This window comes from Phyllobates terribilis, unplaced genomic scaffold, assembly GCF_046119375.1.
Source record: "Phyllobates terribilis strain yellow unplaced genomic scaffold, ASM4611937v1 Scaffold_5__5_contigs__length_657084704, whole genome shotgun sequence".
In the NCBI taxonomy this organism is placed as follows: domain Eukaryota; kingdom Metazoa; phylum Chordata; class Amphibia; order Anura; family Dendrobatidae; genus Phyllobates; species Phyllobates terribilis.
Window position 1 is genome coordinate 349783252 of NW_027362765.1, and position 27198 is coordinate 349810449.

The following is a 27198-nucleotide window of genomic DNA, read 5'->3' on the forward strand; positions in this document are numbered from 1 at the left end:
GTGGTGCTATGGAGCGGAGCTATGGAGTGGTGCTATGGAGCGCTCTCCAGCACGTGCTCTGATGACCTGTATGGACAGGATATAACATACACCAGGTGGATACGCCCCATACAGGCTTCAGGCACTTTCTAGACCTTCAACCTAATTACTTTCTGGATATCAGTCACAGATCCTGGTGTGAACACTGAACCCGGCGCGGAGCTCCTCCAGGGATGGAGCAGATCTTCTGCTTATCTGTCCTCACATCACCAGGAAGGTTCCATCATAATAACGTGAAGAATGATGAAAGAATACGACATGATCTTATACACACAATACTCACGGAATGGGCACCACACTAAAGAGCCAAGTGTCTGGGAAATAAGTGCGAGGCTCCGAGATGCTTCCACCTTCATCATCGTCGGCCATATCGAGAGAAGCTTCTGCAGGTGAAGCGAAAAGTGACACAGGAGCAGCTAAAGGAAAGGAGAAGAACCTCCGTCACCACTAATGTACTACGGGGGACACACCTGTATATAGTGGGGGGAAGACGTCTGTATATAGTGCAGGGGATACTTCTGTATATAGTGGGGGGATACGTCTGTATATAGAGCGGGGGATACATCTGTATATAGTGGGGGGATACATCTGTATATAGTGCAGGGGATACATCTGTATATAGTGCGGGGGATACATCTGTATATAGTGGGGGGGATACATCTGTATATAGTGGGGGGATACATCTGTATATAGTGGGGGGAATACGTCTGTGTATAGTGCGGGGGATACTTCTGTATATAGTGGGGGGATATGTCTGTATATAGAGCAGGGGATACATCTGTATATAGTGGGAGGATACGTCTGTATATAGTGCGGGGGATAAATCTGTATATAGTGGGGGGATACGTCTGTATATAGTGCAGAGGATACATCTGTATATAGTGGGGGGATACGTCTGTATATAGAGCAGGGGATATGTCTGTATATAGTGCGAGGATACGTCTGTATATAGTGCGGGGGATACGTCTGTATATAGTGGGGGGATACGTCTGTATATAGAGCAGGGGATACGTCTGTATATAGTGGGGGGATACGTCTGTATATAGAGCAGGGGATACGTCTGTATATAGTGCGAGGATACGTCTGTATATAGTGCGGGGGATAAATCTGTATATAGTGCGGGGGATACACCTGTATATAGTGCGGGGGATACATCTGCATATAGTGCAGGGGATACATCTGTATATAGTGCAGGGGATACATCTGTATATAGAGCAGGGGATACATCTGTATATAGTGGGGGGATACATCTGTATATAGTGCGGGGGATACACCTGTATATAGTGCGGAGGATACATCTGTATATAGTGCCGGGGATACATCTGTATATAGAGCAGGGGATACATCTGTATATAGTGGGGGGAAACAACTGTATATAGTAGGGAGGATACATCTGTATATAGTGCGGGGGATACATCTGTACATAGTGCCGGGGATACATCTGTATATAGTGGGGAGGATACATCTGTATATAGTGCGGGGGATATGTCACGGAAATATTGAATATATTCTTTCTTCCCCTGAAGCCCCTTTACCACTCCCTCATCCCCATTTGTCACAGGAGATTTGACAGTCCAGCATCTGTCTCTCTGCAAATTATCACCTATAGTAGAAGTGATTTGTAAAGCCACAACCTATTTAAAATGCGAGCATCTTTGTCCCTGGCAGACGCAGGGGGTGATTAGACGCAGGCTTGCAATAATTTATGTGTAACTGTTGAAGTTTGCTTCCCGAGCTTCAAAAGGAAGTCCATAGTCTCGCCGGTACCGATACAGAATATGCAATATTGTAAGTTCCATAATTTCAATACTAATGGGATATTTTTAGTGGCAGGGACTACCAAGGAGCGGTATGCATATTTTCTCATTGCTGTAAGCCAAACCAGGGAGCTGTGGCGCAAAAGTAGCAAAATAGCAGACTGCAACTATATCACGTGTGGTTTCTAAATGAAGGTAAAATCATAATAGAAAATATGGTACCACTTTTGGGGTTCTGGGATCAATCAGCGATAAGTTATCCCAAAGAACAAATTTTTAATTCAATCATGAAGTGTGGAGCCCCAGCCCCTGTGATGTCAGCTCAAAGGGGTGTGGACAGGTCTCTCCCTTAAGCATAAAATAGTTTGCTGAGTTTGGAGCAGTACTCACTGCAGGGAGCATTTGTATCATAAGCAAGAGGTCACATTCCGCTTAACAGTAATAAGAAGACCACCTCTCCGGCTATATTGAATCATCGCAGCGACCTTTATAGAGTAAGTTTCTTCTTTAATCCTTATTATTTTGTGTAACTGTATATTCTGTATTGTAAATGTCTCCTTTGTAAAATCTTGTATATTTTTCTTAAACACTTCCTCCCTTTTGGATTAAACATAAAATTGAATAGTTCTGTTTCTTTTGTCCTGTAATCATTCCCTTCCCTGAAGCCATATACGCTGCCAAAGCGCAGGCGTCCGCCCAGGCCTGTATTATATTTCAAATCTGGATGGTGGTGACAGAGAATAATATTAATTGGGCTACGTGGGGGGATACGTCTGTATATAGTGGGGGGATACGTCTGTATATAGTGAGGGGGATACGTCTGTATATAGTGAGGGGGATACGTCTGTATATAGTGCGGGGATACGTCTGTATAGAGTGGGGGGATACGTCTGTATATAGTGGGGGGATACGTCTGTATATAGTGGGGGGATACGTCTGTATAGAGTGTACCTATAGTCAGAGATTGTAGCGCAGAGGGTGAAGACTCCACTTCCTGGGGCTTTTTGCAGTTTTTTTTACATTGCATTTAATAAAAATATCATTTAATTGAAGAGCTCCATTGTGCCTCTCCAGGTTCCTTGCTTCCCTGTACCTTCTACCTTGATGTTGTCTGTGGTCATAAATCATGTGTGAGGAGCTCAGAAAAAGACAGATGCAAGAGATCCAAACTCTGGTCAGAACAAGCTGATTGATGGATCCACAGTTCACTCATTCTGAGAGCAGCCTAGCGGCACAGCGGCTCTACAAGGCAGATGGTTAGAAAGCTGGAATGAAAACTAAGCGCAAAAATTATTTTCAGCCCCAAATACTTGTATTTAGGTAAAAAAAAATGTCCTGACAGTTGTACAATCCCTTCAGAGTAGGTAAGAGAACAAGAATAGTGAATGTAAGTGAAAAAGGGTGTGATAAGAAAATATAGTAATTTACCTAAAAGGTATAATAGTGCATTGTAGGTGTCAGGGATCACCACAGGGACGACACCGGGGGAATCACGCGAAATCTCGCCGTTGCCGTCACGCTGTCAGTATTTTGTTCGGAATCGCGAGCACGCGATCTAGACTACTCGCTGCGTGGATATCAGCAAGCGACCAGTGAGCGTATGGCATCACGCCTCTAGGTTCCAAAGCATTCAATACGTGTTTTTACGCCCTCTGTACGGTCACTGTCAGCTTCACGATAGCCCGATTATTATTACTCTTCTCTGCCACCACCGGCCGAGTTTGAAATATAATACAGGACTGGCCGGACGCTTGCGTTTTGGTAGTGTATATGGCTTCGGGGGAGGGAACGATTACAGGACCATAGAAACAGAACTATTAAATTTTATAATTAATCCTAAAGGAAGGCAGTGTTAAACAAAAAATATATACTAGGATGTTACAAAGGAGACATTAAAATACATACGCAGTTACATAAAATAAACAGGATAAAATAAGAAAAACTTACACAATACGATAGTGGAGACGATTCAATAGAGGTGGAGGAGGGGCTCCCCAGTTGGATTATGCTGTTATCAAATAGGACCCGTTGCTTATAATCATTATACCCCCCTGGCAATGAGTGCTCCTCTAATGTCCATGGGTTCTCTTACACCTAAGGGGAGATTTACCCACACGCCCCCTGTGGTGACATCATGTGGGCCGGTGTCCAGCCTGTACATTTTTTATTAAAATCGCTAACTTCTGCGATAACTCATCGCTCGTTGATCACAGAAGCGTGAAAACTATGCCATTTTTTCACTTATGATTTTATCTTCAGTTAGAGACCACACATCACATAGCTGCAGTCTGCTTTTCTGGTGTTTTTTGCGCTACAGCTCTATGCAGAATTTTTCAGCGGCAGAAAAAAAATCCCTATCATTCCCTCGCTGATTTTACCTCTAAAAATTTGGGTCCCGTTATTGCCGGATGTATGGAACTCACAATATTTCATACTTCATATCGGAGTCGATGTGGCTATGGCTGGTGGCTGGGAATTGTTTGTGAGTGCCTTTGAACTTAAGGAACCATTTCCTCTTTCCTCAAAACTCTGGCCTGGGAGAAGGTGTCAATCTATCTCAGGTCTGTGTTAAGAGGAAATACATTTGCATTTTAGTTAGCTTGTAACACTTCATGGCTGGCATTTGTTTGTGTAAGGCCTCCCTCATGACTGTGTTAATTGGGGGTTTTATGATGAGCAGAAAGGGAAGAATGGTCAATATCTGGGTCAGGGAAATATGGAATGACATTTTCAATATTCCTCAATATTTCCCTGACAGTAGGAAAATATGAAAGGATCGATGAGAATAGAATACTGTATCTAAAAGAATACGATACTGTATCTAAGAGAACAGAATACTGTATCTAAGAGAATAAAATAGAGCACATAGAGTGAGACACTGGTGCATCGCAGAGGACAATGCTGCAGAGGATAATGCTGCAGAGGACAATGCTGCAGAGGACGATGCTGCAGAGGACGATGCTGCAGAGGACGATGCTGCAGAGGACGATGCTGCAGAGGACGATGCTGCAGAGGACAATGCTGCAGAGGACAATGCTGCAGAGGACAATGCTGCAGAGGACAATGCTGCAGAGGATCACAGAACATAACACTGAAAGTATCACTTTATAACAAGGGGCAGGAGCGGCATTCCCTTTTACTGATCAGTGTGAGTCCCGGGGTCACTCTTATTACCACTGCTGACAACTACGGCAATGACATTTCTGCTGATTACTGCTGCTGACAACCATGGCTCTGACATATCTGCTGATTACTGGTGCTGACAATCATAGCTCTGACATTTCTGCTGATTACTGCTGCTGACAATCATAGCTCCGACATATCTGCTGATTACTGCTGCTGACAACCATGGCTTCGACATATTTGCTGATTACTGCTGCTGACAACCATAGCTCCGACATATCTGCCGATTACTGCTGCTGACAACCATGGGTCTGATATATCTGCTGATTATCGCTGCTGGCAACCATGACTCTGAAATATCTGCTGATTAGTGCTGACAACCATAGCTCTGACATATCTACTGATTACCGCTGCTGACAACCATGGCTCTGTCATATCTGTTGATTACCACTGCTGACAACCATAGCTCCGACATATCTGCTGATTACTGCTGCTGACAACCATGGCTCGGACATATCTGCTGATTACCACTGCTGACAACCATGGCTCTGACATATCTGCTGATTACTGGTGCTGACAACCATAGCTCCGACATATCTGCTGATTACTGCTGCTGACAACCATAGCTCTGACATATCTGCTGATTACCGTTGCTGACAACCATAGCTCTGACACATCTGCTGATTACTGTTGCTGACAACCATAGCTCTGACATATCTGCTGATTACCTGTGCTGACAACCATAGCTCTGACATATCTGCGGTTTACCTCTGAAACTGAAAAGTGTCCCATATAGTGCAATGCCTCGGACAAGGTGTGAAAACATTAGATATTTCATGGGACCATAAGGGTAATCGTTACACTGTGAAGAGATTTGTGGCTGATACAAAGCACAAACGGGTTTGTGCAGATAAAGACATAATGAGGAAAGTTCCGGCAGACAGAGGCAGAATGAGGAAGGTTCCTGCAGATAACAGCACAATGAGGAAGGTTCCTGCAGATAACAGCACAATGAGGAAGGTTCCTGCAGATACAGGCACAATGAGGAAGGTTCCTGCAGATAACGGCACAATGAGGAAGGTTTCTGCAGACAAAGGCATAATGAGGAAGGTTTCTGCCAGACAACGTCATCGGATTAAGACAGAGCTGGTAAAATCCCATTACAAACAGTAAACAGATATATGAATTTGCTGGAACTTCTAGTGTCCGCGGTCCTTGAGGTGTAGGATTCCCCAGGGGTGACAGTTGTGCATAAACCTACTATTCAGCTGCCCCTAAATAGCGTTCACAAGCAAAGACGGCTGTAGTGGCCTCGAAATACATGCCATGTTTACTGATGATGCCGTGCAACTCTGGATGGTGCAGATGGATGGATTAGTGGATGGTTTTGGATGGCCACCGTGTCCCAACAAGGCTGTGATGTCAGTAAGGAGGTGGCGGAGTCATGTACTGGGCCAGAATCATGGAGAGAGCTGGTCGGCCCTTTAGGGCCCTGAAAGTGTAAAATGACTTTGGAAGTTATATAGTTTCTGATTGATCACTTTCTTGCATGGTGCAAAAAAAAAGAATTGTGCCGTCCGCCGCAAAATCATCTTAATACTGACAATGTCCCATCTCATGCTGCAAAGAAACCTCCGAGTCATTGGCAGCTATGGGCATAAAAGGAGAGAAACTCCTGGTGCAGAAACCACCCTCCCCTGACCTCAGTATATTGAGAACCTTCGGAGAATCCTCAGCAGAAGATCTATGAGGGTGGGAGGCCGATCACATCAGAACAGCAGCTCTGGGGGCGATTCTGACACAAGGCAAAGAAATTCAACCAAGAAAGTCTCCAAAAACTCCCAAGATCAATGGAGGAGAATTGTGGAGGAGACGTCCCAGAAGCTCCGATGTTACATGGACCTCGGCCTGTGAGGAGGTTTCTGATGGAAAAGCTTCTGATGTCAGTGAATGTGACGTCTTAATGCCGCAGATCCCACAGATCACCGATCTCAGATCTTTACAGCCTATAAGATGTCTGGACTCTTGTTCTGCAGAAGAATTTGCTGCATTTTGAGTTGTTTTTTTAGTTTTGACATAAATCCTGTTCTCATTGGGAGACTTGTCCAAAAAATGTGATTTATCCTGTAACGATCGATGGTTGGACGTTATACGACTCATCTGCGTCCAGGAAAATCAGAGGAAAATAACAACATTTGCCTAATAATTTGGAACGCGGTGTATGAGAAGTGTGGAAATCCTGAGGCTGGTAATCACAGATTACTGGGAATTAATAGGGTGTATAGAATGAAATAGTGGTCACAAGGAAATCAAGACCCTTCACACATCATCAGGAGACACTGGCGTCATATATAATCCAAAGGTGAGCTGTAACCATGTCAGCCAAAACATCCGAGAGCATCAGGAGAAGATGATAGGGCCATGTTACCATGATGCGTCTCTACAGCTTCCAATATATAAGAAAGACAGCGCTCATCCAGAAGATTAAAAAAAAAATATGCTGATTACGTATTATACCAGCCCAGGGAGTTGTTGATTTGCTGAGCAATGGAGGACAAACTATGCAAGTTGATTAAATGCTCAAACAATGAGTCATGAGCTCCTTCATACTTGACCCTTGACCTGTGAATGATATAAAAAGAGGATATTTGCCTCTATTCTGGGTCATTCTACAGCATGTGAACTTAGGCGACTTTGGCCCCAGCTGGAGGAATACAGATCGGCTCCATTGACCATTGCTGAACCCTCAGAGACATCTTGAAGAATCCAGGTTGGGACAATCAGGTTACCTGGCCCAAGACTTCACTGCTCTCGGCTCGTTTCCTAACTTGTCGCTACCTTCTCTCTTTGGGGGCCCGCCAAAAGCGGGGTGCCACTGGTGGGGATAGTCGGCCTTGGAAGCCCAGAAATCGCAGTTACTTTATTCCTGGCGGGCCAACGAGTGAAACTGTGTAATGTTGTACCATCTTGGGTATTTTCTGGGACTGTTCTACCTGTTTATTGTCAGTTTGGTGGATCAATAAAGTATTGCCACACTGTTTTACCCTCACCCTGTGTTGTTGAGTAGTATTATGCCCACGGAAGACCCTGGGTCTTCACAGTCCACCTTCACCAGGCCTTCTCAATCAGTTCACCCTCTCCAGGTCTTCCCAATCAGTCTACCTTTACCAGATCAGTCTTACTCAACCAGTGCACCCTCACCAGGTAATTTTCAGTAAGTGCACCCTCACCAGGTCATTCTCAATCAGTGCACCCTCACCAGGTCATTCTCAATCAGTGCACCCTCACCAGTTCTTTTCAACCAGTGAACCTTAATCAGATCTCTAAAAAATTCACCTTCTTCCAAACACCTTGATATTTGCACCTTGACCAGAAATTGTGACAGTGATTCGGCAGTCCGCAGTCACATTGAGTGACTGCAGACTTTTCTTTTGAGAATGGGCAACTTCTTTAAGGCTTGGCCTGGAAATGAACCAGTGCCCATAGTATTTGTGTATATGAACTTTGATCGCAAAACCTTCTATCAATGGTTGATAAGGACACAGACCAGGACACATGGACATCATTTTAAGGGAATGAGAGGGTGTGAACTGTCCAGTGACCGTGGAAATATGCACAAGATGATAATAACACAGGTCTGCAAAAAATAAAATAAAACCTTTCCAGGTGCCAAGGTTTTTTGAATGGATTTAGGGCTTTTTGCTGAATTCAAAAATCCCATGACTTTTGCTGAATTGCTTCTAGTTTTTGAGATAATTCATCCATGAAAATAATGGATTCTCCTAATGTCACTTGTGTGGGATTACGGATGCAATAGCTTTTGGTCTTTTGACTCTTTAGTGTCTTAGTTAATGAGATATCCCATAGAATTATTTGATATTACAATGCTATAAAAGCCAGAATTCTACTGTAATTAATTAACTATTAAATATCTCAGACACTAGAGAACTAGAGCAAATCTCGCAAAACCAAAGCCGCATTCTTAAATCAGCGACATAAGCGTCATATAAAATCGTTCAGAAATCGTTGGCACCAAAATCACCGTATACCAGTGAATCTAACACTTACCTGCTAAAGGCATATCATACTCCTGGTCATAAAACATCTCATAACCTACAAAAAAGTCACATAGTTCAGACATCATGGACGATGCAGACGTTCTAGATATAACACAAACTTCAGTAAATAGTAAAAACTGGATTATCCCGACGACAATGGACTAGAATATTGGAGAAGAGAGCAAGGAGTGATGACATGGGATGTAAAGTCCTTCGTTCGGTGGGCGGCTGGAGGAATCATCACAGCTTCTAAAAGCAATGGTGTTCTTCTGAATATTTTATTTTTCTGAATGTTGAGAATTTTTGGCAACTTTGAAATGTTGTCTCGACTATTCAAGACCCGTAATGAATTTCCTCTGTGATATTAGTAGTGACAGCTCTGTCAATGAGAAAGGTCTCCTCTACACTGTGGTGGTCTGTACCTGGCGATATCCACAAGAGTCCAACATTTGGAGAAGTCTTCAGTTTTTACTCCAGGAATCAGGTCTACATCATTTTTCATCCAGAGCAAATTTGAGAAGATCCATATAGTTCTGCGGTATGTTCATCTCCACATCCAGGGTATGGTCCATCTGCATCCCACCACAACATGGAAGCCTCTTATACTCCTGCTCCAATGCTAGGTTAATTGAACTTTGATCGGCAGGGCCTGTCCCAGAAAATATATCATAACTGGGGAATCTTGATGATAGGGTTGTACAATGTTTGTACCCAATGTGAAGGTGTGTAGGTGTCACCTGGACTTACTTGTGGGACAGTTTCCAGTGTTGACAAAGAAATGTGAATACTTTGGCTTCCAAGAAAAATGGAGGATTTGTACAAAATGTCACATGTGGGAAGAATATGAAGGAGAATGTGGAGTAGAATGGCTTCAGACACAGAACAGTCAGGGACCAAAAGGTTACAGAAGGAGGACAAATATAGAAAGAAATCTGTGGAAGGAAGTTGGTGACCAGTAGCTTCTTATTAAAAAAAAGTCTCAACAGATGAAACCAAGATCAATAGACTAAGCCAGCTCCAAATGCACGGGATGAACTGCAGCAATCAAGGCTGATTTCTCAGGCTTTGCTTGATCACAAATCCTAAAGAGACCATAGAACCCAGAGTGAACCTCAAGCCTATAGATACCCACGAGCCTGGGAAGACCACATAACTCTGGAAGACCACAGAGCCCAGAGTGAACCAAGGAAACTAAACCTAAGGAAACCACAGAGCCCAGGGAGACCACAGAGCCCAGAGTGAACCTCAAGCCTATAGATACCCAAGAGCCTGGGAAGACCACATAACTCAGGAAGACCACAGAGCCCAGAGTGAACCAAGGAAACTAAACCTAAGGAAACCACAGAGCCCAGGGAGACCACAGAGCCCAGAGTGAACCTCAAGCCTATAGATACCCAAGAGCCTGGGAAGACCACATAACTCAGGAAGACCACAGAGCCCAGAGTGAACCTCAAGCCTATTGATACCCACGAGCCTGGGAAGACCACATAACTCAGGAAGACCACAGAGCCCAGAGTGAACCAAGGAAACTAAACCTAAGGAAACCACAGAGCCCAGGGAGACCACAGAGCCCAGAGTGAACCTCAAGCCTATAGATACCCAAGAGCCTGGGAAGACCACTTAACTAAAGAAGACCACAGAGCCCAGAGTGAACCTCAAGCCTATAGATACCCAAGAGCCTGGGAAGAACACATAACTCAGGAAGACCACAGAGCCCAGAGTGAACCAAGGAAACTAAACTTAAGGAAACCACAGAGCCCAGGGAGACCACAGAGCCCAGAGTGAACCTCAAGCCTATAGATACCCAAGAGCCTGGGAAGACCACATAACTCAGGAAGACCACAGAGCCCAAAGTGAACCAAGGAAACTAAACCTAAGGAAACCACAGAGCCCAGGGAGACCACAGAGCCCAGAGTGAACCTCAAGCCTATAGATACCCAAGAGCCTGGGAAGACCACATAACTAAAGAAGACCACAGAGCCCAGAGTGAACCTCAAGCCTATAGATACCCAAGAGCCTGGGAAGACCACATAACTCAGGAAGACCACAGAGCCCAGAATGAACCAAGGAAACTAAACCTAAGGAAAGCACAGAGCCCAGGGAGATCACAGAGCCCAGAGTGAACCTCAAGCCTATAGATACCCAAGAGCCTGGGAAGACCACATAACTCAAGTAGACCACAGAGCCCAGAGTGAACCTCAAGCCTATAGATACCCAAGAGCCTGGGAAGACCACATAACTCAGGAAGACCACAGAGCCTGGAAAGACCACAGAGCCCAGAGTGAACCTAGGAAACTAAATCTAAGGAAATCACTGAGCCCAGGGAGACCACAGAGCCCGGGGAGACCACAGAGTCTATGGAAACTACAAAGTGTGGAGAGATGCATGAGACTGGGGAGACCACACAGTACAGAGAAAATATATAGTCTAAACAGACCACAGAGCCTGGAGATATCCTAGAGCCCAAAGCATCCACAGAGCCCAGAATAACTGCAGACCCTGGAGAAACCACATACCCTAGAAAGACGATAGACTCTAGATTCTTCACGGAGTCTAGAGAGATCACAAAATTCAGAAAAATTCCAAATACCTGAGAGACCAAAGACCCCAGTGGCAGCATAGAATCTAGAGTGCACACATCGATCATAGAAGCCATAAATTCCATGGAGACCAAAGATCTTGGAGACATCCAAAGAGCCAGAAGAAACCACAAAATACAGAAAAAATACATAGCCCAGGGAGTCAACGGAGACCAAGGAGACCAGAAAACCCAGAGAAAACACAGAGCATAGAAAAACAACAGAGGCGTCAGAAAACATAGAGACACCACTGAGCACAGAGAGACTGTAGAATCTGGTTGAAACCATAGAAGAGACCATTGGAGAATCCAGACGGCCTGAAGACACTGCAGAACCCGGAGAAACGACAGTGCTCCGGAGAACTAAGGACCTTAAGAGAACCATCAATGTGAATCCAGCAGAAAATGAGACGATTCTATTCAACTAGAAGTCTGAGAACTGTAGAGATCCAAAGCTTTACAGTCCACTATGTCCACCCAACGCTGTATGAGGTGAAAATTGGTGACATTTCAATAAAAACATTAAGGAGCAAAAAAAAAAAAGTTGAGAAATTAGATATTGACCAAACCTTTTCCTGAGAAAGAAGCTCCTCACCTCTCGGCCACATCTTACAGGGGTTGTCTACTACTGAACAATCTCTGCTCTAATGCTAAAGTGTCCACCGGAGGGAACGTCTGCTCTGATACTGAAAGCCTGCAGCTCAGGAAATCCTTTAGGATTTTAAAAACGCCTGATGGGAGAAAGGAGGAAGCGCAGGTCACGTCTTTAATGCTTCTCCTGATGGAAAACCCTACAAACTAGGAACCGTCCGATCAAAAGGCTGCAAAAAACTCATCAGAAAAAATAAACTCAGAATAAACAGCGGAAAAACCTCCTGAAAACTCCAGCAGAAGACAGACAGCTCCTCCAGAAGCCGCGGCGGTGCAGACTGAGCACATTACCGCTCTTTCAGGCGGATTCTGCCCGTAATCTCCACAAATGATCCGCAAAAAAAGAAAGGAACTTAATGCAGAGTAATGAAGAAATGACAATCTGTGCGCGCTCAGTCGTCTGTCACTTTTTTTTTAACCATTTCAGTATTTGGAAACCGTTAAGGGGTTAAAAGAAATAACTAAAAAAAGATGATGGCTGTAGGTGCAGATATGGTATAGGCAGCCTGATGTAATAGTAGGGGCGCTGGTAATAGGCTGTTATCCGCACACAGCTGCATCTCACATCATGGTGTGAACAGCGTCGTATGAAGCCTGGGTGCGGCCGCCCCACAGATGTTTGGTGGGCTAGTAATCATCATCAGTATTTGCCCCTGTGCGGCCCCCACCTTTATCATGGGGTCGCTGCCCCTGCTGTGCAACCGAGGCAGAAATAAACGCCCAGCTAATACTCCAGCTAATGCTCCAGCTAACACTCCAGCTTACACTCCAGCTTACACTCTGGCTAACACTCCGGCTTACACTCTGGCTAACACTCCGGCTAACACTCCGGCTAACACTCCGGCTTACACCCCGGCTTACACTCCGGCTTACACCCCGGCTTACACTCCGGCTAACACTCCGGCTTACACTCCGGCTTACACCCCAGCTTACACTCCGGCTTACACTCCGGCTTACACCCCAGCTTACACTCCGGCTTACACCCCGGCTTACACTCCGGCTAACACTCCGGCTTACACTCCGGCTTACACCCCGGCTTACACTCCGGCTTACACTCCGGCTAACACTCCAGCTAACACCCCAGCTAACACCCCAGCTTACACTCCAGCTAACACCCCAGCTTACACTCCAGCTAACACTCCAGCTAACACTCCAGCTTACACTCCAGCTAACACTCCAGCTTACACTCCAGCTAACACTCCAGCTAACACTCCAGCTAACACCCCAGCTAACACCCCAGCTAACACTCCAGCTAACACCCCAGCTTACACTCCAGCTTACACTCCAGCTAACACCCCAGCTAACACTCCAGCTTACACTCCAGCTTACACTCCAGCTTACACTCCAGCTAACACCCCAGCTAACACTCCAGCTTACACTCCAGCTTACACTCCAGCTAACACTCCAGCTAACACTCCAGCTTACACTCCAGCTAACACTCCAGCTAACACTCCAGCTTACACTCCAGCTAACACCCCAGCTTACACTCCAGCTAACACTCCAGCTAACACTCCAGCTTACACTCCAGCTAACACTCCAGCTAACACCCCAGCTAACACCCCAGCTAACACTCCAGCTAACACCCCAGCTTACACTCCAGCTTACACTCCAGCTAACACCCCAGCTAACACTCCAGCTTACACTCCAGCTTACACTCCAGCTTACACTCCAGCTAACACCCCAGCTAACACCCCAGCTTACACTCCAGCTTACACTCCAGCTAACACTCCAGCTAACACTCCAGCTTACACTCCAGCTAACACTCCAGCTTACACTCCAGCTAACACCCCAGCTTACACTCCAGCTTACACTCCAGCTAACACTCCAGCTTACACTCCAGCTTACACTCCAGCTAACACTCCAGCTAACACTCCAGCTTACACTCCAGCTAACACTCCAGTTTACACTCCAGCTTACACTCCAGCTTACACTCCAGCTTACACTCCAGCTAACACCCCAGCTTACACTCCAGCTTACACCCCAGCTTACACTCCAGCTTACACTCCAGCTTACACTCCAGCTTACACTCCAGCTAACACCCCAGCTTACACTCCAGCTAACACCCCAGCTAACACTCCAGCTAACACTCCAGCTTACACTCCAGCTAACACTCCAGCTTACACTCCAGCTAACACTCCAGCTTACACTCCAGCTTACACTCCAGCTAACACTCCAGTTTACATTCCAGCTTACACTCCAGCTAACACCCCAGCTAACACTCCAGCTAACACTCCAGCTTACACTCCAGCTAACACCCCAGCTTACACTCCAGCTTACACTCCAGCTAACACTCCAGCTTACACTCCAGCTAACACTCCAGCTAACACTCCAGCTTACACTCCAGCTAACACCCCAGCTAACACTCCAGCTTACACTCCAGCTTACACTCCAGCTTACACTCCAGCTAACACTCCAGCTTACACTCCAGCTAACACCCCAGCTAACACCCCAGCTAACACTCCAGCTTACACTCCAGCTTACACTCCAGCTTACACTCCAGCTAACACTCCAGCTTACACTCCAGCTAACACTCCAGCTAACACCCCAGCTAACACTCCAGCTAACACTCCAGCTTACACTCCAGCTTACACTCCAGCTTACACTCTAGCTTACACTCCAGCTTACACTCCAGCTAACACCCCAGCTAACACCCCAGCTAACACTCCAGCTAACACTCCAGCTTACACTCCAGCTTACACTCCAGCTTACACCCCAGCTAACACCCCAGCTAACACCCCAGCTAACACTCCAGCTGTTTGGAGTGTTTTTTCCGGGCGGCTTTCTGCGTGGAAATAAATCTGCATCTTACAGTAGCAGCAAAGTAAATGACATCTCTCAGGTCACACTCAATGCTGCTGTTTTTTTCCGTGTGTTTTTTGAGCTGTCGGGTGATTTTTGAAATCGGCGACATCTCAGACCTTTCAGTGTTTTTGCAGCGTTTTTCACCCATTCAAATAAATGGGAAAAAAATGCACAAAAATGACATAAAAACGCATGTGATTACTGCAGCGTGCTTCATGCCAAACTCTGGGTTTTGGTGCACAAAAATCTGCAGCAAAAAACGCAACCTATGAACATAGACTTATTATTGAAACCTTTTTTTTAACATGGATTTTTCAGCAAAGAAATCTATATGAAAAAAGTGTGTGTGAACAATCCCGAACGCTGTAATCCTGACAGTGAGGATCCAAATTGTTCTTATAATTAGAGCGAACAAACTCAGGAAAATCCATAAATATTCAGATTGTGAAAGAAGAAAAGGAAAAGACAAGAAACTAAATGTAAAAACATCAGCAGCGAAAGGAAAGAAGAAAGACCCGAGGTGCAGCGGAAAAGGGCGAAACACGGCGAAGAAAAGGAAATGTCAGAGCGAAAACTACATATACAGAATAGTGATGAGCGAGTACGTTCTATTAACCCTTTCGGCGAGTATGCTCGGGCGAGCACCGAGTAGTTACAGCTGCTCAGTGTTATGTTTGAATCACTCCCGTGTGCATGACTTGTAACTGTTTGACAGCTTTATTACATGTGAGGAATGCGAAAGAAACAGGCACACATGTATTAAAGCTGTCGAACAGTCGCAAATCATGAACACGGGAGGGATTCAACCTTATCACTGAGCAGCTGTAACTACTCGGAGCTCGGCCCGAGCATACTCGCTGAAAGGGTTAATAGAACATACTCGCTCATCACTAATACAGAAGGTGCAGGGGAAACACATCTGTATATACTGGGGGGACGTCTGTAAATAGTGGGGGGATACATCTGTATATAGTGGGGGGATACATCTGCATATAGTGGGGGGATACATCTGTATATAGTGGGGGGATACATCTGTATATAGTGGGGGGATACATCTGCATATAGTGCAGGGGATACATCTGTATATAGTGGGGGGACGTCTGTAAATAGTGGGGGGATACATCTGTATATAGTGGGGGGATACATCTGTATATAGTGCAGGGGATACATCTGTATATAGTGCAGGGGATACATCTGTATATAGTGGGGGGATACATCTGCATATAGTGGGGGGATACATCTGTATATAGTGGGGGGATACATCTGTATATAGTGCAGGGGATACATCTGTATATAGTGCGGGGGATACATCTGTATATAGTGGGGGGATACATCTATATAAAGTGCAGGGGATACATCTGTATATAGTGGGGGGATATATCTGTATATAGTGCGGGGGATACATCTGTATATAGTGCAGGGGATACATCTGTATATAGTGCGGGGGATACATCTGTATATAGTGCAGGGGATACATCTGTATATAGTGCGGGGGATACATCTGTATATAGTGCAGGGGATACGTCTGTATATAGTGGGCGGACATGTCTGTATATAGTGGGGGGGATACGTCTGTATATAGTGCGGGGGATACATCTGTATATAGTGCAGGGGATACATCTGTATATAGTGCAGGGGATACATCTGTATATAGTGCAGGGGATACATCTGTATATAGTGCAGGGGATACATCTGTATATAGTGCGGGGGATACATCTGTATATAGTGCAGGGGATACATCTATATATAGTGCAGGGGATACATCTGTATATAGTGCAGGGGATACATCTGTATATAGTGCGGGGGATACATCTGTATATAGTGCGGGGGATACATCTGTATATAGTGCGGGGGATACGTCTGTATATAGTGCAGGGGATACATCTATATATAGTGCAGGGGATACATCTGTATATAGTGCGGGGGATACATCTGTATATAGTGCGGGGGATACATCTGTATATAGTGCAGGGGATACATCTGTATATAGTGGGGGGGATACGTCTGTATATAGTGGGAGGATACATCTGTATATAGTGGAGGGATATGTGACACCCCAGGGGTCTGGTTGCCACAGTGATAGAGATATTACGTCTGAGAGCAGGTGGGAGGTCTCTTGGTCAGGGATCCTGTGCATGCCACACCTCCTGCCCAGTCCTGGGAGGGGAAGAACTTCCCCTATATAAACCTAGGGCTGATGCAGGGTTAGTGAGTAGAGAAGAAGTAGAGACAGAGAAAAGAAGCAAATATAGGAACAGAACATCAGGAGCTCTGTGGGAGCAGTGCTACAAGGAGTCAGGGGCTGGCAGCTGCAGAGCTCGCCCTGACTGAGAAGATTTCTTACCGGACCCGGAGTCCGAGGCTGTGGGGACTAATCTCTACCCAGCAGCAGAAACCGACCGGCAGGGGATTGCAGGTCCCCTGGCCCAGAAACCCGAAGGCACGGTCACACGCGTGGGACCAGCACCGCCATCGTGGAGCGGAAGCCATTAGAAGGCCCCGAGTCACCGGCCATACGGGTGAGCACCACACGGTACACTGAGGGACGTGGGCTACTTTTACCCGCCTCTAGCAAGGTAGCCAGAAGAGTACAGTTAGTTGGGAAGGCCTACAACTCCGCCTGGCCAGGGGAGATCCCATCTGCTCAAGGACTGACCAGGCCCCGACCGCTAGCCAGTACTCCGGGAGGGTCTATCTTTGTCACCAGTAAAGACCCTGAACTACACCGCATCGTCTCTGAGTGGTTCCTGCTACCCCCATCATCCACGTCGGCTGCCCTGAGGCCATACCCCTCCCGTTGGGGGTTATACCATCCACGCTGCACCATCCTTCCACCGGCCTCAGCGGTCTGCCCTGCAGCGGCAGCTCCATAGCTGCATTCAACGGGTGGCGTAGTCATCCACCATCTACTGCTAATAGACTGCCACTTAGTCTGACTCCCTGGGCACGGACCGGGTCATCGCCACGAGACTACTACCCCCATCTGATCCGGCTCCGGGTAGGCTCCCGCGTGCGCAACGCAGCGCGACTCAGGCCCAGGGGCGCGTCAACTTTTGGCGTAGTCGGCAGGATTTCGTGCCCGCAACCACCGGGTACTGCGTGCCTGAAAAAGAGACTTTTAAAACTTACCATCCGTGAAGTTTTCCCGCCATCCGGCGCCATCTTCAGCCTTCTTCCCGCCATCCGTGAAGATTCCCGCCGTCCGGCGCCATCTTCAGCCTTCTTCCCGCCATCCGTGAGGTTTTCCCGCCATCCGGCGCCATCTTCAGCCTTCTTCCCGCCATCCGTGGAGTTTTCCCGCCGTTGGCCGCCATCTTGGAGACGCCGCGCGGGAAGAAGAGGGGCGTGGACTCCGAAAGCGCGCGAGAACTGAAGCCCCGCCTCACGTCCGGACGTTGCGTAAGGTCCTGGAAGGAGCCCAGCAGACGCCGACGTCACAGGAGCGCGACGGAAGGTCCTCAACCCTGACGATCCACTGCGGAGCCGCGGCCTACGGAAGAGGATCATCGCAAGGTAGGCCACGGTCCACTAGGGGGGAGAAGGATGTCGGATACGGAGAGCTTCACCGCTCCAACCCCCGCCAGTTCCACCGCTGTTGCGGTCATGCCTTTCACCATGCCCTATATCCCGGGGGCAGCCTGGCTACCCCAGTACTCAGGGGAGTCACATACCCTGCAGGACTTTAGAGAAAAACTGGATAGCCTCTTCCAGGTGTACCCCCTCACAGAAGAGCAAAAAGTAAGCATCCTGGTGGCCCAATTAACCGGGGCAGCCCAAAGGGAGGTAAAGTCCTGGCCACTTGGGGGGAGGACTGTCGCAGGGATACTAACCCGGCTGAGGGACACCTTTGATACCCGCACCTCAGCCGAGATCAAGCTCAGATTCTACGGGTGCAAACAGCGGGCACATGAGAGTATAAGGGACTATGCATTAAACCTACAAGAAGCCCTGAGAGCTATTAAGCAGACCGACCCTGACGGCGTGGGAGACGAGGACAGGCTGTTAACTGAACAATTTATAGAGGGTTTATATTGCAATGCCCACCGAATCCAGTTGCGGGCAATGGCCTTACAGGACCCTCATCTGGGATTTGCACAGTTCAAGGTCAGAGCCATCCGGGTGCTCCGAGAACCGGCACCAGGTGGCGTTGTGACCCACAGACGCCCCACTACCACTTACCACCAGGAGGCGGCGCCCTTGTCGGCAGGGCCTGTGGGAGCTGATGCGCAGGCTTTGAACAATGACTCGGCTCCAGACCTGCACCATCAGGTCCAAGAGCTAGCTAAAAGCATTGCTGCGCTAACCCGAACTGTGCAGTCTTTACAGGTTTCCACTCCAGGGAAGCTCCAGCTGGCATCCGGACCGGAGGACATCCCGTGGCGTCGACCAAGGAGGACCCCACCGGCCAGAGGAAGACCCAGCGACCGATACAACGAGGACGGACGACCCATCTGCCGCCGCTGTAATCAACCCGGACATATGGCAAGGTACTGTCCTTTAAACTGGCACAACCTAGGGTAGAGGGCCAACCCCTAGGAAAAAGATCATCAGGCCCATCGAACTGGCGCGACAAATATGTGGGAGGACGTCCAGTCTTGCCTGTGGTACTGGATGGCATTCCTATGAGTGCCCTACTGGACACCGGGTCACAGGTCACCACCATCCCGTACGTGCTCTTCAAGCAGTACTGGAATGACTCGGATATCACCCGCTACCCTGACGACGACTTGAGTATCATCGCCAGCAATGGTCAGCCCGTGCCACAGATCGGATTTAAAGAGGTGACCATTAAAATTGGTAGAGTTGAACTGGCAGCACAGGGACTGATCATTGTAGACATTGACAAACACGAGTCACCCAAAGATAACTCTAGGAACTAATGTAATTGAAAATTGTCTTGCAGAGGTGATTTTCCTTTTACAGCAGGTTGCCAAGAACGCCAGCTCCGGCGAGCAGCGAGTGCTCCAAAAAGAGATCCGGGCACTGATGCGACGGCAACAGGTGGAACTCTCCGGCGGTGAGATTGGTAGCGTGAGAATGTGTGACCCTTTCCCTATTGCCATGCCCCCAAAAAGTGAAATGATGATTTGGTGCCGGGCAGCTATTGGTCTGAGAGGTAGAGATTACCAGGCAATGGTAGAACCAGTTTACTCAGACAGTAGGCCCACCATCTTGACAGCACGGGGGGTGGTTAATGTACGCCATGGGAGGGTGCCCGTTCGCATAATCAATATCGGGAAGAGGGAAGTGTACCTGCCCCGGTATGCCACGCTAGCCAAATTATATACCATTAACCAAAATGCTATACAATCTGTGGAACCCTTGCCTCCATCTCACCCGGAGGAAGGTAACGGCTCTAAGAAAACAATGGAGGACTGGTGTCAGCAACTACATTTGGGTACTGACTCCACTCCCTCACACCAGAAACAGGGAGTCTATCGGGTGGTTCAAGAGTACGAGAGAGTGTTTAGTAAACACCCGTTAGACTTCGGGCGAGTCAAGGGGGTAGAACACCACATCCCCACGGGAGACCATCCTCCCATAAAAGAGAGGTATCGACCCGTACCCCCTGCACACTACCAACACGCCAAGGGGATGCTTAGAGACATGAAGGAGGCTGGGGTGATCAGGGATAGCTGTAGCCCCTGGGCAGCTCCACTAGTCTTAGTCAAAAAGAAAGACAACACCATGAGGATGTGTGTAGATTACCGGAAAATCAACCGTATCACACACAAGGATGCGTACCCCTTACCAAGGATAGAGGAGTCTTTGGCTGCTTTAAGATCTGCTAACTTCTTCTCTACCTTGGATCTCACTAGTGGGTACTGGCAGGTTCCTGTAGCAGAGGCGGACCAGGAGAAGACCGCATTCACCACCCCGATGGGACTTAGCGAATTTACATGTATGCCGTTCGGACTCTGCAATGCACCAGGAACCTTCCAACGATTAATGGAGTGCTGTCTGGGCCACAGAAACTTCGAGACGGTCCTGTTGTACCTGGACGATGTCATCGTATATTCTAAGACTTATGAGGACCACCTGAAACACCTGGCGGAAGTGTTCGAAGCTCTGGCAAGCTACGGCCTAAAGGTGAAACCCTCCAAGTGTCACCTCCTGAAACCAAAGGTGCAGTACCTGGGACACGTGGTGAGCGCTGACGGAGTGGCTCCCGACCCTGATAAGATCACCGCAATTAAGGAATGGCCAAGTCCCTCCAGTGTAAAGGAAGTGCGGCAGTTCCTCGGGTTGGTAGGCTACTACCGCAGGTTCATCCCCGGTTTCACCAAAAAGGCAGCTCCTATGCAAGACCTCCTGATAGGCCAGTCCCGGAAGGCCAAGAACCAGAAGCCGCCCTTCAGATGGGAGAAGTTGGAAGAAGAGTCTTTCCGCCAGCTGAAGATGGCCCTCACGGGGGATGAAATCCTGGCGTACCCGGATTACAGCCAGCCCTTTATCCTCTACACCGACGCAAGTAACATCGGGCTAGGAGCCGTGCTGTCCCAGATCCAGCAGGGGAAAGAGCGAGTAATCGCTTACGCCAGCCGAAAACTGCGACCCACCGAAAGAAACCCTGAGAATTACAGCTCATTTAAGCTAGAGTTCCTGGCAGTGGTGTGGGCAGTCACCGAACGCTTTAAGCACTACCTCGCTTCTTCCCGGTTCGTCGTGTACACGGATAACAACCCGTTGACACACCTGGACACGGCAAGACTCGGTGCCCTAGAGCAGAGATGGATGGCCCGCCTGTCCAACTACGAGTTCACCATCAAATACCGGGCAGGACGCTCCAATACCAACGCGGACGCCCTGTCCAGGATGCCAAACCTACCGGACGTAGGAGAAGATCCAGAGGGACTGGAAGAAGTCGAACTCCCAGCGTTTCACCGTCATGGGACTATTCAGTATTCCCATCGGGTAAGGAGTAAGCAAGGCGCTACGCTTAACCCCTTACCTCACTACAACTGGGCGGAAACGCAGGACAGTGACCCTGCCGTCCGGCTGGTGAAGGAGATGCTGACTCGGCCAGAGGCTCGCCTTGACCCAGACGCCCCGGAGGAAGCCAAGCAACTGTGGGCAGAAAAGAGTAGACTGTTCCTTTACAAGGGGAAGTTGTGCCGCAGAATGGTTAACTCCCGGACGCATGAACTAATCTGGCAAGTAGTGGTGCCACGAAGAGACGCAGCCATGGTGATGGAGGCATACCACGACGGGGCTGGACACTTCGGATGGAAGAAGCTGGAGTTCCTGCTGCGCGAGCGGTTCCACTGGGTAGGCATGAGGGGAACCATCGAGAGGTGGTGCAGAGACTGTGGCCCGTGCAACCTAAGAAGGAAGGACCGTGCCAGCCAGAAGACTCCCCTGCAGTCCATCGTCACCCGGCAGCCGTTGGAACTGGTAGCCTTGGATCATGTAAAACTGACCCCAAGCAGAAGTGGCTACGTCTATGCACTAACCATCGTGGATCACTACTCCCGGTTCTTGGTTGTCGTCCCCGTCAAGGACTTAACAGCTCGAACAGCAGCTAGAGCCTTCCAGCAGCATTTCTGCCGTCCACACGGGTACCCGGACCAAGTGTTGACAGACCAGGGACCTGCCTTTGAAGCGGAGGTCTTCCAAGAATTCTGCACTCTGTATGGCTGCCGGAAGATAAGGACGACACCCTATCATCCGCAAACTAATGGACTTTGTGAGAAAATGAACCAGGTGGTAATGGATCTTCTGAAAACGTTGCCCCTGGAAGAACGCGGTCTGTGGCCTGAGAAGCTGCCCGATCTGATGGACCTATACAACCACATCCCGGTAGGTTCCACCAACTGTACCCCGGCTTACCTAATGAGGGCGAGACCTGGTAAGTTACCTGTTGACCTGGAAATGGGAGTCCTGACACCCGAGGACACTTCACCAGAAGCAGACTGGGACACAGAGAGGCAGCAGCAGTACCGGAGAGTACAGGAGAGCGTGGAGCGAAGTCTCTGTCAGGCTAGGGAAAGACAAGAGAAAACTTACAACCAGTATGCTCCCGCTGTTCCCCTGGTACCCGGAGAGCAGGTCTTGAAGAGAAAAAGACGGCTCCACAAGTTGGACGACCAGTGGGAGAAGGACCCGTACACCGTACTGCCCTCAAGCCACGACAACCCAAAGGTCTGTACCATCAGTAAAGACGGAGGTGAAACCACAACCATTGTATCCCGGGATCACCTGAAGAAGTGTCCCGAACAGCTACGGAACCCTGAAGAGGAACAAGAAGACCCTCGACCCGTAGAGGAAAGGGAAGACATGGTTAGTACTGTGCTCGGAGACTTCCCTCGGTCTTGGACTCAAGTCAATGGCGCAGTTGTGGTACCCGTACTCACCTTCCTCCAACCAGCATCCCAAGCACCTACGGAGCGACAGGTAGAGCTGGAAGAGCAGCCGGTCCAGGAGGCAGAAGACTCCACACAAGCAGAACAGGAGGATCAACCCTCTGCTTATAGTGAGCCTGCCGTACCCCTAGTGAGCCAAGGAGCCGGTAGACAGCTGCCCAGTTTACCCTTGACAGCTCCTACACCCTGTAGTTCAAGGCTAGACAGTCAGCTCCGTAGGTCCACTAGGGCCACTAGAGGTCAGTTACCCGCACGTTGGAGGATTTGAAATGTATAAATTGTTTTATTTGTGGTTACCTGTTTCTTGTTGCTTGTGTATAATTATGTGTTTCTAGTTGTTTATAGGAGTCTTTGGTGGATTTACCGGGAATCCTTTGTATATAGTTGGAGCGTAACCCAGGACGGACTAAAGACTGTTAAGGACTCGGGGTAGGACAGACCCCTACCTGGTTACGTCTCCCTGTTTTGGTGAAATGGACACCTTGCTTTCTTCAAAGACTGCACCCGGTTACGGACATGCCGTAACCATCTTTATGTGTTTTTCTTATTGTATTATAATTGTTATACCTTGTTATGTTTTTCCAAAAATATGTTTAGTCCCGGAGTACTAAATTTCACTAGGGGGGAATGTGACACCCCAGGGGTCTGGTTGCCACAGTGATAGAGATATTACGTCTGAGAGCAGGTGGGAGGTCTCTTGGTCTGGGATCCTATGCATGCCACACCTCCTGCCCAGTCCTGGGAGGGGAAGAACTTCCCCTATATAAACCTAGGGCTGAGGCAGGGTTAGTGAGTAGAGAAGAAGTAGAGACAGAGAAAAGAAGCAAATATAGGAACAGAACATCAGGAGCTCTGTGAGAGCAGTGTTACAAGGAGTCAGGGGCTGGCAGCTGCAGAGCTTGCCCTGACTGAGAAGATTTCTTACCGGACCCGGAGTCCGAGGCTGTGGGGACTAATCTCTACCCAGCAGCAGAAACCGACCGGCAGGGGATTGCAGGTCCCCTGGCCCAGAAACCCGAAGGCACGGTCACATGCGTGGGACCAGCACCGCCATCGTGGAGCGGAAGCCATTAGAAGGCCCCGAGTCACCGGCCATACGGGTGAGCACCACACGGTACACTGAGGGACGTGGGCTACTTTTACCCGCCTCTAGCAAGGTAGCCAGAAGAGTACAGTTAGTTGGGAAGGCCTACAACTCCGCCTGGCCAGGGGAGATCCCATCTGCTCAAGGACTGACCAGGCCCCGACCGCTAGCCAGTACTCCGGGAGGGTCTATCTTTGTCACCAGTAAAGACCCTGAACTACACCGCATCGTCTCTGAGTGGTTCCTGCTACCCCCATCATCCACGTCGGCTGCCCTGAGGCCATACCCCTCCCGTTGGGGGTTATACCATCCACGCTGCACCATCCTTCCACCGGCCTCAGCGGTCTGCCCTGCAGCGGCAGCTCCATAGCTGCATTCAACGGGTGGCGTAGTCATCCACCATCTACTGCTAATAGACTGCCACTTAGTGTGACTCCCTGGGCACGGACCGGGTCATCGCCACGAGACTACTACCCCCATCTGATCCGGCTCCGGGTAGGCTCCCGCGTGCGCAACGCAGCGCGACTCAGGCCCAGGGGCGCGTCAGATACATCTGTATATAGTGCAGGGGATACATCTGTATATAGTGGGGGGATACATCTGTATATAGTGGGGGGATACATCTGTATATAGTGCAGGGGATACATCTGTATATAGTGCAGGGGATACATCTGTATATAGTGGGGGGATACATCTGTATATAGTGGGGGGATACATCTGTATATAGTGGGGGGATACGTCTGTATATAGTGGGGGGATACATCTGTATATAGTGGGGAGATACATCTGTATATAGTGCGGGGGATACATCTGTATATAGTGCAGGGGATACATCTGTATATAGTGCAGGGGATACTTCTGTATATAGTGCAGGGGATACATCTGTATATAGTGGGGGAATACATCTGTATATAGTGCAGGGGATACATCTGTATATAGTGGGAGGATACATCTGTATATAGTGCAGGGGATACATCTATATATAGTGCAGGGGATACGTCTGTATATAGTGCAGGGGATACATCTGTATATAGTGGGGGGATACATCTGTATATAGTGCAGGGGATACATCTGTATATAGTGCAGGGGATACGTCTGTATATAGTGCAGGGGATACATCTGTATATAGTGCGGGGGATACATCTGTATATAGTGCAGGGGATACATCTGTATATAGTGCAGGGGATACGTCTGTATATAGTGCAGGGGATACATCTGTATATAGTGGGGGGATACATCTGTATATAGTGGGGGGATACATCTGTATATAGTGCGGGGGATACATCTGTATATAGTGCAGGGGATACATCTGTATATAGTGCGGGGGATACATCTGTATATAGTGCGGGGGATACATCTGTATATAGTGCGGGGGATACATCTGTATATAGTGGGAGGATACATCTGTATATAGTGCAGGGGATACATCTGTATATAGTGCGGGGGACACATCTGTATATAGTGCAGGGGATACATCTGTATATAGTGCAGGGGATACATCTGTATATAGTGGGGGAATACATCTGTATATAGTGCAGGGGATACATCTGTATATAGTGGGGGGATACATCTGTATATAGTGGGGGGATACATCTGTATATAGTGGGGGGGACACATCTGTATATAGTGCAGGGGATACATCTGTATATAGTGCAGGGGATACATCTGTATATAGTGGGGGAATACATCTGTATATAGTGCGGGGGATACGTCTGTATATAGTGCAGGGGATACATCTGTATATAGTGGGGGATACATCTGTATATAGTGGGGGGATACATCTGTATATAGTGGGGGGATACATCTGTATATAGTGGGGGGATACATCTGTATATAGTGTAGTGGATACATCTGTATATAGTGGGGGGATACATCTGTATATAGTGGGGGATACATCTGTATATAGTGGGTGGATACATCTGTATATAGTGGGGGGATACATCTGTATATAGTGGGGGATACATCTGGATATAGTGGGGGATACATCTGTATATAGTGCAGGGGATACATCTGTATATAGTGGGGGGATACATCTGTATATAGTGGGTGGATACATCTGTATATAGTGGGGGGATACATCTGTATATAGTGGGGGATACATCTGGATATAGTGGGGGATACATCTGTATATAGTGGGTGGATACATCTGGATATAGTGGGGGATACATCTGTATATAGTGGGGGATACATCTGGATATAGTGGGGGATACATCTGTATATAGTGCAGGGGATACATCTGTATATAGTGGGGGGATACATCTGTATATAGTGGGGGATACATCTGTATATAGTGCGGGGGGGATACGTCTGTATATAGTGCAGGGGATACATCTGTATATGGTGGGGGTACGTCTGTATATAGTGCAGGGGATACGTCTGTATATAGTGGGGGGGATACGTCTGTATATAGTGCAGGGGATACATCTGTATATAGTGGGGGGATACATCTGTATATAGTGGGGGATACATCTGTATATAGTGCGGGGGGGATACGTCTGTATATAGTGCAGGGGATACATCTGTATATAGTGCGGGGGATACATCTGTATATAGTGCAGGGGATACATCTGTATATAGTGGGGGGATACATCTGTATATAGTGGGGGGATACATCTGTATATAGTGGGGGGATACATCTGTATATAGTGCGGGGGGGATACGTCTGTATATAGTGGGGGGGACACATCTGTATATAGAGCGGGGGATACGTCTGTATATAGTGGGGGGATACGTCTGTATATAG

The 27198-nt window shown here is 48.1% G+C and overlaps 1 protein-coding gene across 6 annotated transcripts in view; it reads right to left on the minus strand.

Moving 5' to 3' along the window:
- LOC141273167 (alpha-2-macroglobulin-like protein 1) overlaps positions 1-27198 on the minus strand; it is a 607283-nt gene that overhangs the window by 145178 nt on the left and 434907 nt on the right. For 5 of the 6 annotated variants that reach the window (XM_073684620.1, XM_073684625.1, XM_073684622.1 and 2 more), the window contains one exon: positions 323-455. In XM_073684620.1, coding sequence (XP_073540721.1) covers positions 323-455 — 133 coding nt within the window. Of the gene's footprint in view, positions 1-322; positions 456-8987; positions 9033-27198 lie in introns of all 6 variants that reach the window. The other variant, XM_073684624.1, reaches the window with a different exon arrangement.